This window comes from Erigeron canadensis, chromosome 9, assembly GCF_010389155.1.
Source record: "Erigeron canadensis isolate Cc75 chromosome 9, C_canadensis_v1, whole genome shotgun sequence".
NCBI classification, from domain to species: Eukaryota; Viridiplantae; Streptophyta; class Magnoliopsida; order Asterales; family Asteraceae; genus Erigeron; species Erigeron canadensis.
Genome location: NC_057769.1, coordinates 12,215,807 through 12,227,807, shown reverse-complemented (window position 1 = coordinate 12,227,807; position 12,001 = coordinate 12,215,807). Strand labels below are relative to the sequence as shown.

General features: G+C 37.0%; 3 protein-coding genes across 5 annotated transcripts; all 3 read left to right on the top strand.

The window, feature by feature from the left end:
• The first annotated feature begins 2,187 nt into the window (after positions 1-2,187).
• Positions 2,188-2,733, top strand: LOC122583228 (craniofacial development protein 2-like). The gene has a single exon (XM_043755653.1). The coding sequence runs from the start codon at positions 2,188-2,190 to the stop codon at positions 2,731-2,733; it is 546 nt and encodes a 181-aa protein (XP_043611588.1).
• A 2,184-nt stretch (positions 2,734-4,917) lies between these two features.
• On the top strand, positions 4,918-5,247 carry LOC122583227. Its single transcript, XM_043755652.1, has one exon. The coding sequence runs from the start codon at positions 4,918-4,920 to the stop codon at positions 5,245-5,247; it is 330 nt and encodes a 109-aa protein (XP_043611587.1).
• Positions 5,248-6,277: 1,030 nt separating this feature from the next.
• LOC122582821 (chaperone protein dnaJ 50) lies at positions 6,278-11,800 on the top strand. 3 transcript variants are annotated; one of them, XM_043755257.1, is made up of 11 exons: positions 6,278-6,676; positions 6,793-6,855; positions 6,964-7,030; positions 7,706-7,765; positions 7,843-7,893; positions 8,004-8,084; positions 8,753-8,865; positions 8,982-9,099; positions 9,557-9,683; positions 11,369-11,468; positions 11,585-11,800. In XM_043755257.1, the coding sequence occupies exons 1-11, from the start codon at positions 6,564-6,566 to the stop codon at positions 11,586-11,588; spliced, it is 897 nt and encodes a 298-aa protein (XP_043611192.1). In that variant the 5' UTR covers positions 6,278-6,563; the 3' UTR covers positions 11,589-11,800. The 3 variants fall into 3 exon arrangements, with proteins under 3 accessions (XP_043611192.1, XP_043611191.1, XP_043611190.1); XM_043755256.1 differs by having other exon boundaries at positions 6,280-6,399; positions 6,544-6,676; positions 11,369-11,800; XM_043755255.1 differs by having other exon boundaries at positions 6,280-6,676; positions 11,369-11,800.
• Positions 11,801-12,001: the final 201 nt, after the last annotated feature.

Sequence of the window (12,001 nt, the reverse complement as noted above, 5' to 3'; positions counted from 1 at the left end):
ACCTCCCTTTGAATGAATTATGTGGTTTCAACTTGCCATGTAAGGGATGACCAACAGGATACCCAACAATTTGATAACATCCCTCTTTAGAGTGTCCTTCCCTGTTGCATTGTCCACAAAAGATACCTTTCTTGAACATACTCTTTATGTCAGTGAACTTGGTAGTTTGAAAGTTTGGTTTGAACTTCAAATTAGTGTTTTGAGGTTTGTATGAAATGGTGTGGCTTGAGGAGGGATTGTAATTGGACAAGGCTACAGGGACAGTGGGTGGTTTGGGCAGAATTCCTTCCCTTTGCTTCTCTTCTGGCTAAGCATACCATATGCTTTTGGAACAGTGGGTAAGGGTTGTTGTAAAAGTATTTGGCCTCTGATATTCGCATAACTTTCATCCAATCCCATCAAAAATTGTAACAATCTTTTTCTCTGTTCCCTTTCACCATTGGTTTTTCCATTGTCACAAATGCACTTACAACTACAAGCATATGGAGTATCTAAAGCATCCAGTTCATCCCAAAACCCTTTCAACTTATGATAGTAAATTTCCACACTTGTGTTATCTTGTTTGAGATAGGTAAGGTCAACAGATAGTTGATAAATCCCGTGGTTATCTAGCTGACTATATTGTTCATTCAACTCTTTCCATATTGCATGTGCAGTGTGGATGAAACTTAAATTGTTTACAATAGAATCTGAAACTGAATTTAAGATCCAAGAAATTACCATATCATTGGTTTTATCCCAATGTGGTTTCAGAGGTGAGTTGACAACAGGCTCTTTGTACTCCCCATTAACAATTGTTAATTTGTTATTAGCACTTAGAGTAATTGACATTGATCACTTCCATGTACTGAAGTTTTCAAATCCTGATAGTTTCTTTTCAATTAGAATGAGTCCTGTATGGTCATTCTGACGATTGTAGAGAGGATGGTGAACTGAATCCACACTTTCAGTAACCGTTTCTGAATTCACACTTTCAGTAACCGCTTCAAGCATCTTGATCAATTCTTGAATTGATTATTTGAGAAATTTTGAAAAATTAGGGTTTTGATGAAAAAATTAGGGAAAAATTATTGAGAAGAAATTGGAGAATTATGAGTGTTAGGGTTTGTTTCGGACTAAAATAATGGCTAATTGTTGTATTGAAAGTCATTAATTTTAGGTATTTTGTGGTGAATTTTGAGATTTTGAAGAGGATGAGTATGACGGTTTTTGTGATCGGATTTCGTTTCTCTGGCCAAAAAATATGGTGATTCCGGAGATCAGATCGTTTACTCTAATACCATACCATATTATAAACTGAGAAATTGAGAGAGAAATGATTTTGTTTATTTGTTTATTTAAGGGTTTCGCAAAATGCAAATGCATCAGAAATCAAACGAGCTTACTATAAGCTCTCATTGAAACAGTAAGTTTTTATTATTTCATATATTTATATATTATTTATTGTATATTAGTCATATTTATTTATTTTTCATTTTAAGAATATCTAAATTTTGTGTTTGACAGTCACCCTCATAAAAACTCGGATCCGGAGTCTATACCATTGTGTGGGAAGTGTGGCCGGCGACTAGTGGTTTAGTTGTAGAAAAATTTCTATTTCAAATTTGTGATTGATTAGTATTACTATTTTGAAACCATCGTTCTAAGTTAATTTCTCTTTTTTTATTCGAACTGATTAAGACCGGTAGTGACAATTCACAGATTTTAGTAACAAACACTGTGAGGTTAAAAATGTAATTTCCTACCCCAATTGGAACCCAATTGGAACAAGAAGAAAAAAAAAAGGGCTACTTGAAAGATGGAAATCTAAGCTCCCTCTTTTTAGATCAAAATCCAAACAGAAAGAAAGAAGAAGAAAAGGATGGGTACGCCGTCGTTTCATCATTACGCTGTAGTTTCAATCCTCATAATCTTTTTCATACAACCTTCGATCTCTATCTATTGTGACGAAGATGAGTGCTGCGATCTACTAAGGTTAAGAGAACCTTTAGACTTAGATCCAGGGCCTGGAATGTAGGCACCCTTAAGAGAAAGCTTTTAGAGTTAGGAGATGCCTTGACTAGGTATAAAGTAGACATTGCATGCTTTTAGGAAACTAGGTGGACGGGAAAAAGCACCAGAGAGGATAACGAATACAAGCTATGGTATTTTAGAGCGCTTAAGTCGATATACGGAGTAGGGATCATCATGACCGAACGACTTAAAGACTATGTAGTGCTCGTCAAAAGATACGGGGATAGGCTGATGTTGGTGAGATTGGTGACACAAGAGGAGACAATAAACATGATCAACGCGTATGCTCCCAGTTGGGGACGGAGAGCGGAAGAGAAGAAGTGTTTTTGGGACTCACTCGATGAGCTTGTGAGGAGTTGCCCTGATGATCAACGATTAGTCTTAGAAGGAGACTTAAACAGGCATATAGGAGTAGAGTCAGACGGCTACCCGGGTGTTCACGGGGGATTAGGGTTTGGAGTTAAGAATGAAGATGGACGCACGATATTGGAGTTTGCTACTGCACACGACCTGGTTATCGCAAACTCTTTCTTCCGGAAGAGGGATCATCAGTTGATTACCTTTCAGAGTAGCCTAAATGAAACTCAGATCGACTACTTCTTGGTGCGTAAAGGCAATTTTAGGGCATGCAAAGATTGCAAGGTCCTCCCTAGTGAGGCTGGCTACTCCCAACATAGACTGTTGGTCATAGATTTGCTCTTGAGTAGACGAGCAAGATAAAGAAGGCTGTAAAGCCAAGAATTCTTTGGAAAAACCTAAGGGGTGAAGCAGCAGAGACGTTTAGGTCGATGACTAGCACGAGGTTCACAAGGGAGATTCAAGACATTCGCATATGGAAGCTAACCAGTTGTGGACACTCTTGGCAGAGGGTATGAGGGAGAAGGCAAATGAGGTATTAGGGTTATCTAGAGGAACAGGTGTTGGAATAAACATGGTTTGATTCAAGGTAAAATACTCACCAGATGATCTTGTGGAACCTGTAAAGGCATTAAACATGTTTGCCATTAATTTCGGGTTCCCAAAACAAGGTGATTGATTAATAATGGGATGAGTAATTCGGCTGTTGCTTGATGCACGAATTGGAGAGAGAAAAACACACGAATTTAGTGAGGGATTATGTGTAGGGATTAACCTAAACTTAGGGTTAATTACCTTCTATACATAATGAGAGTAATTACACATTCAACCCTTTAGTAATTACACATTCAACCCTTTTGGTGTTTAATATGTGTACCATTAGTCCTCTTAGTCACAATCACCTAATGGGAAACCCTATATTACGCCTCTAAGAGTAAATACGTCCATCATATATTTACTTAGACATAGGGATTTCATTATCGTCAATTATCATATCAGGAATGATAAACGATCAGTGACGATCATACTAACGTGGTTCCAAGTTTCCAACAACAGGAAGACTGCGTAAAGTGGGTAGAGAATCTTGGTGGATCAGTGAAGAGGTCCAGACCAAGGTCGCGACAAAACTTAGTTGCTTTAAAGAGCTAGTCAAAAGCCGCCAGAACGGGACAAATGAAGAATGGTCCTTGGCAAGGCAGAGGTACTACGAAGCCAAGAAAGAAGAAAAGAGGAGTGTAGCTAGAGCAAAAGAAAGAGCATACGAAGAACTGTATAAGAAACTAGATTCTAAAGAAGGGAAAAACGATATCTTTAGAATTGCTAAAGCAAGGGAGAGATGACGTAAGGACTTAGGTGATGTCATTTATATCAAAGACGGAAGCAGGCGGAGCATTGTGAAGGAAATAGACATTAGGAAAATATGGGAAGAGTACTTTGCCAATCTGTTTAATGGGAGTAGGTCGGGGCGAAGTAAAGGATGAGAGAACCACGCCACACTCCCACACACACGCTACAACGACGACAATGTTACGAGGATCAGCCAAGAGGAAGTAAGGTTCACCCTATAGAAGATGGGGAGAAACAAAGCAGTAGGTCCAGACCAAATCCCTATTGAGGCATAGAGATGCCTGGGGACGTGGGAATAAGCTTGTTGACAACCCTCTCCAACAAGATTTGGACAAGTGCAAAAATGTTAGAAGAATGGAGACTTAGTGAGTTTATACCTATCTATAAGAACAAGGGGGACGTGCAGAGTTGTAGCAACTATAGGGGCATTAAACTCCTAAGTCATACCATGAAGCTTTAGGAGAGAGTGATCGAGATGAGACTTAGAAGGGTTACGAAGGTTGCAGAGAACCAATTCGGTTTTATGCAAGGGAGGTCGACGATAGAGGCTATTCACATCACCAGAAGCTTATAGAGAAGTATAGGGAAAGGCAAAAAGCGCTACACTGTGCCTTCCTAGATTTGGAAAAGGCATATGATAGTGTACCACGAGAGCTTATTTGGAGGACACTTCAAGTGAAAGGAGTTACTAGGAGATATATTAGTGTTATTAGGGGTATGTACGATAGGGTGAGGACTAGTTTTTGAACCCTCGTGGGGAGCACATAGCTCTTCTCGGTAGAAATGGGCCTATACCAGGGTTCGGCGCTTAGCCCATACCTTTTTACCTTGATCTTAGACGAGTTGTCCAGTGGCCTACAGGATGAACTACCATGGTGCACGATTTTTGCCGATGACATTGCGCTTATCGCGAGATCAACGGAAGAGCTAAACCGTATGTTAAAGAAATGGAGAGAAGCCCTGGAAGACCATGGTTTATGCGTGAGCCGAGAGAAGACTATTTACCTAAGATGTGACTTCGATAAGCAGGAGATAAGACAAAATGGGGATGAGGATATTCGCATTAGGGAACGGATTTTGTGACCGAATGAGTCTTTTAGATACCTGGGATCGGCAATACACAAATCAGGGGGGATAGATGATAATGTGACACGTCGAATACAAGGTGGATGGATGAAGTGGAGAGCAACTACTAGAGTAATGTGCGACAAGAGGATCCCACTAAAACTGAAAGGCAAGTTCTACAGAGTGGCGATTAGACCGACTATGTTATACGGGTCAGAATGTTGGGCGATGACGAAAGCCCAAGCGTCTCGAGTGGAGGTGGCTGAGATGAGGATGCTAAGGTGGACTTGCGAGAAGACCCTATCAGACAGGATCCCCACGGGAGTTTTTAGAGCCGAACTTGAAGTAGGGGCCATCATTAACAAGCTAAGGGAAGGGTGCTTGAGATGGTTTGGCCACGTTAGGAGAAGTGATCGAACAACACTACTAAGGAGAGCGGAGTCTATTCACGTTGACGGCATATGAAGAAGGGGAAGGCCTAAGATGAGGTGGGAGGATCGAGTAGCGAATGACCTAATAGAGCTTGGCTTGTCGAAGGACATGACGTCAGATGGGACGGCTTAGAGGACTAGGATTAGAGTAAAGGGTTAGGTTAGGGTAAGACTTTTTGATCGACTCTTTTCCCATATTGCCTTGCCTAAGGATGGTAGTGATGGCTGGAGTAGTGGGCCCAAGGTGACTTGACGCTACAGAGGGCTTACACCTGATAGGAGAAGAGGTAGGTCGATGGAGGTGGAAGGACGGATTTCTGAAGGCGCCAATTGAACTTCCTGGCGGAGGACGTGGACAAGGAGTGTAAGACATATGGGAATAGGTTAAGTAGAATTTTTTAGTTAGACTTTGGTTCTCTGTGACCTCCGTAGGGGTTTTGGCCTTAATTCTCGATAGGTCGAAACCGAGGGGGGGTTACTCTAGTGTTTGTTGACCTCCAAATGCTTTCGTCTGTCAGAGGACATGACCAATGAGAGGTTTTCTAGAGGACTAGGGTATAGGCTTACTTTAGGGTTTTGAGAGTTTGATGAGAAGAGTAGGAGTCTAGGATTAGTTTTAGTTAGGCGGCCTTAATTACCTTGCTCCGTAGGTTGAGTGGAAATCGTTAACTTTCTTGGAAATGCTTAGTCAATTCCTATTTATATGTATGTATGTCTTTGTTGTTTTCTTACCATCTTTTGAGTTTCTTGTAAGAGACTTTGTTTATTATATTTCTATACTTTTATGTTGTTATATATGTTCAATGGTTGCTATAGTATATGCATTGTCGAACCAGTGCTAAGGTTTTGTTAGGTCACATGCTTGCTAATCTTCTCTACTCTCAAGGTAGCCGGACTCGGCTGACAGATATATCTCCTTAACATGTTCCCGGATGTCAAGTATGTTTTTTTTCTAAACACTTTACACTTTCCGACTTTTATCTTTTTTGTGGCCGGAGATCCTTACGGAATCTACATTTGGAGAGGTACCGCCTCAGGTTTGTTGTTCTGTCTCCTCAATCGTATCTATCTATATTTACGTTTATACTTGGGACATACTTATATATCTCTATATCCTCTCTCTCAAGCGCCACCACCATGGAATCATGGATACCGACCATCGCCCCACGGTGACCACTAGCAACAGGTCGTCCTCACTCCGTCTCTCTATCTATTTTTTTTTTCTTCTCTTTCTCCACCACTGTGACCGTTTCTTGAGCTATTGACCACCATTTCCGTTCCCGAAACGGATCCATAAGTACTCCCTCTTTTTGGATCAAAATCTAAACAGAAAGAAACAAGAAGAAAAGGATGGGTACGCCGTCGTTTCATCATTACGCCGTCGTTTCAATCCTCATAATCTTTTTCATACAACCTTCGATCTCTATCTATTGTGACGAAGATGATTGCTACGATCTACTTGGGTATTTACCATCATTTTCCCTTTTTTTTTTCTTAAATTTTAATTTTATCACTATTTATTATCACTTTTAATTTTAATAATGATTTCTCACCTTTTTTTTTTATTTGTTTGTTTAAGGGTTTCGCAAAATGCAAATGCATCAGAAATCAAGCGAGCTTACTATAAGCTCTCATTGAAACAGTAAGTTTTTATTTTTTTTTCATTTATTTATTTATTATTTATTGTAAATTAGTCATATCTATTTATTTTTCATTTTATAATATAATATATGAATTTTGTATTTGACAGTCACCCTGATAAAAACCCGGATCCGGAATCGAAAAAATTGTTTGTCAAAGTTGCAAATGCTTATGAGGTACTCTAATGCCATTTTCTATTGAATTTGATTTTTAGGCAATACTTTATGATTATAATGTCGGTTTTTCGTTGTGTGAATTTGCTTGTTTCGGATAGTACATTCAAAGTGTGGTTCAAAAGAACAAAGAAAATAACCTAGAAACATCTATAAGATACAATTTTGACCAAATTTTTTTGGGTTTTCATAAATTTTCAACAAAATTTCCTTGCTTTTTTCGAAATAACTTTGCTATTTCAATACCACAATGCGAAATCGCAAATTAGTATTGCAATTTAAACATCCATACAAAAGGCAGGTGATTTGTGTGCTGTGCGAATCGCTTCTATTACATAAAGAAACTGTAAAGTTGAGTAATTTATACATTTTTCTACCGACCAAATTAGTAATTACGGAGTATATATTTTTTTGTTTGCATGGTTTTGAAAAAAAAAGTTGCAGTAGTATATGGATATGCCATGGTGGAAAATCTTGGATTTATCACTACATAATATAGAAATGAGTCTGTTAACTTGTAAAGAGCGTGCAACTTGTGACTTGATGAGATTAGATTAGTTAGTTTCTTAGAGTGTGGCCGCTACTGAAGTTATAAAAGGTATAGTTTAGGACTATGGACTTCTGTTGTACGGAGATTAATAACACTTACATGTCACTTGTATTATTAATTTTGTGCAGATTTTAAAAGATGATGTTACGAGAGCGCAATATGATTATGCAATTGAGCATCCAGAGGAGGTAAGTTGCTATTTAAGACGCGTGCTTATTATGTATTTATATCAATAACTTTTAATGTGTCCCTTTTGCAATTTTAGGTCTTTTATAATACAGCTCGATATTATCATGCCTACTATGGTCATAAAACGGTAATATTAAACTGGCACTTTTGTAATTATATTTTTTACAGATTATAAGAAGCTGTAGTACATCTCTTGTATCATGATCAATAACGATGAGTATGCTTTTTATTTGCTAGGATCCTCGTGCTGTTTTGATAGGTCTTCTTTTAGTTCTCTCAGGGATTCAATATCTGAACCAGTGGACAAGGTATCATCAGGTAAACGATATGTATGCTAAAATAACTTCAGTAATGTGGTCAAACAGAACACTCTTTCAAAACCCTTAGCTTAGCAATTCTGCAATTAATTGTGGCCATTATATAATAGCTATAAAAGTATGTTTTCTTGCTATGGTACATGGGAATAACTGCAAGAAAGAAAAAGGTGATTTCAGTGGTTATAAAACCTTGGGTCATATTAACATGAGTCAAGCAACCTTCACCATTGCGCTTGTAGTTGGAGGTGGCTCTTTGAACCCATTAAGTATATGGGTTGATATGGATTCTGCTTATCTCCAATGGGTAAAATGAGTATGATATAATTATTAGCTTTATATGAAACAGACTTGAGGAATTGAGGGGTCAAAACAAGTCGGAAAGTGTACTTCTATTTCAGAAATTTTATATCGTTTATTATTGAAAAGATAGATTGTTTTGGATATCTAATAAGAATTTGGAAGATTCTGAACACAAGGTGTTTCAGCTGACCTGGCCTCTACCAAAATGATCCACTTTAATCTATTAGCCTACCCACCCATTGGCCACCTTGACCGGTGATTAAAGAAGTTTTCAGTCTACAAAAACGATACTCGCAGACTCCTCTCTACTTTTCTTATTAGTCATTTTGTTTCCGGTATTATATTCTTACTGCTTTTATGTATGATTAGGCTATTGACATGGTCAAGAGGACACCGGCTTATAAAAATAAGTTAAAAGCTTTGGAACTGGAGCGCACTGGGGCTATGTCAAGCAAGAAGAAAGGTGGTTACAAGATAGACAAGTATGAAACCATTATTGGATAATCTCATTTAATATTTTTATATAGTTCATTGAAAAACAATTTTATTTCACATTTGATGCTATTCTATATAAATTTTGAATTCATATTTATGGCAGGAAAATGCAGGACGACCTTAGCAAGGAACTTGAATTGCAGATAAAAGGTGCTGAAAAGCCAACAATGTGGGGACTTCTTGGTGTGCGTTTTATACTCTTGCCATACACTCTTGGAAAGGTTGTTTTATTATCTTGCAATTCAAGAGTTGACAATATTAAGCCGAGTAACCAATTGTGCCATATGCCATTAACTTTTGATATAGGTGCGAACATGGACAGGGTGGGTAAAGGGTCAATCGGCACTTTTTATATGGGCGGGATTATGTTGACCCATACTCTATAGAGTGTGTCAAATGTGACAAAAGAAAAGTTAATCAACTTTAATACAAATTAAAATCTGTCAACAATGATTTAGGAGATTCTATGCATAAACAATATGCTTTTGGCAAATTTCAACCCATTTGACTCTGTTTCTTTTAAGCTATTTTTCTCTTGAAGACCCCATTAGAGATGAAACACAACCAGCATCGACCTATGGGTCAAATTTTTCTTCTCTTATCACAGCTATAAACCATCATTCTACAAGGCATACATATAGAAATTGATCTGATTTTTTTTAAATTTTCTTCTTTCAGCTAGTTTTATGGTATGGATCTTGGTATTGGAGGTACAAAATAAACCGAACTTCATATTCTTGGGAAGATGCATCTTATTTGACAAGACGAGCACTTGGGGCACCTCCTGATTCATGGGAATACCTTGGTAACATTATTCAACTTTTTGGCAGAATTTATCTTATTTATGAAATTTCATTTATATATACATGCAAACCACTTTCATGGTGGCCTAGTGGTAACATCCCTGACCAGTGACCTCTTTACAAGAGGTCTTAGTTTCGAATTCCACCAGGTACAATCTTGTAGATGGCCAATTTTAGGTTTGGAAACGGTCACCAAATTCCCCGATTAGGCCGCATACATCTGAGTAGGAAAAAACATGCCCTCCTCGGGTAACCTTGAATAGGGAAAACCTCATCCGTTTTTAATTCATATATACATGCACTGGACAACTGAAGTATGACTTATGTCATTAAGTTTTGTCAGTAAATGAATTTTTCTTCTCCATTTATATTATATATATTGCTAAACTGGATATACTTATTTGCTTCTGGTTTTATAAGCTCAAGATTGGAATCATGCTAGTAAAAAAATATGAAAAATTGTAAATTGTTTTTCATTATCGAAAAATTTAGTCAATTCGTGAATATGGATTTTTATGGTATTTGTCCATTAATAATCTATTTCTTAAAAATTTTAAATCAAAATGTTTAAAATGATGAACCAAGAAAAACTCTCCAGTAATGATGATCTACCTGAGGTAAGATTTCTCTCAAAGTGAACCCAGAACCCTTTTTAACATATTTGGCTGTAGTTGTAATATGTTCTCCATTCAAGTTTAATAAGAATATGAACATTATACTAAGGGTATATCGATTTAGTAACATATAAAAATCATCTAATTTCTGTTGCATACATCTTGCGATAATTCTTGTATCTTTACTTCTAGCTTCAGCCTCTGCCCTTAACATAAAATGTTAGTAATCTAGAATTTCTTATTTGTCATTATTTAAACATTGAGTGGTGCAGTATGATTTTCAACTAATTTTTACTTGAAACATAGATTTCTGGATTGCTTGGGATGACAAACATGATGTTATTGTATTATATAGTTATAACTGATACACAACCATTCTTGCATAAATAAGGTTACGCTGTCTCTCTACTCGATTCTGAAGAATTTACTTGACAGACTTATTAATATCATTATTCCATGGATATTGATAACTGTTACTGGAAAGAATTTCAAGAGCATTGCTTGTTATTTGAAAGACAAAGACTTGCATATGTTGGACACCTGCTCCATATTACTTTATATGTGTCAACGGAGACTTGAACCCACAACCTATTGGTTAAATTTCAAATTCATTGCTAATCTCCGCCATTTTGGTTATATCTAAGAAGCCATCCACAACTTAAATGTACTGAATCTTGAATTGGCGAATCTACCTCTTGAAGATATGTTGATCTACGAAAAGCAATGCTATGATTTTGATCAAGAGCCAAGGTTTTTGTAAATGGGTGGTCAAAATTGGTATATTTTTTAAAGGGATCGGGTTGGCATTTGACGTGCATACACTTTTTTTTTCAAGTTACTTTAGCTTTGCCATAAGTATTTTACAAAAATTGAGAAATTGTATGCAGAATAGGTGCCTTTAAACCTCTTTGGCCATTCATTTTTTTCCTGAAATTGCTAGCTCTAATTTTCCTCTTAATTAATAAATTTATTTTCCTATCATATACAAGAATATATCTTTAGTTTTCTCGTTTGTGTGTTTCATCACCTTCTCCATAGTTTACAGTAATTAACTTTGACTTTGCAACTGTTAGATGACTCAACCAAGAAAGATCTCATTAGCAGGCGCTTATGGGTCAAGTCCAACTTAGATAGTTACCTTTCAGAGATGCGAAAAGAGTCAAAACGGAGAAGGTAAACAAACTGAAGTCCAAAGATTTGATTTTGCAATCACCATTTGTAATCAAATTACAGAAGACTGCCCATTAGTCATCATCAGTCATCATTTTACATCTAAAATTTTGATCCAGGTAATCACATAGAACTTACAAAGCAAGCTCTATAGCCACTCCTTTAGTCTTGACAATTTCATACAGAAATCACAGAAACAGAATTGTTGTCTCAACCCCAATATTGTCTGGGTTGTTTACTGGTATACTCTATTTATTACATGAAAGTTACAATATATATTAATTGGAACAGTTTGTATTGAAGATTATTAGATATCAAAAGTATGTTCTCTCAAACTTTCTGGCGGAGAATTCTACTAAATTTAATTTTATTGATCATTGTGTATCCTTCAGTTTGTAGGATTCAATTATTTCAAAACCTATCAAAGGAGTATCTTTTTAGTAGTCATAGGCAAAACAAAGTCAACTTAATTTTGTCTGTCCAAACAAGTCCGTATTATAGTTGTTGAAACTCGAAGATAACAATACATGTAAAAC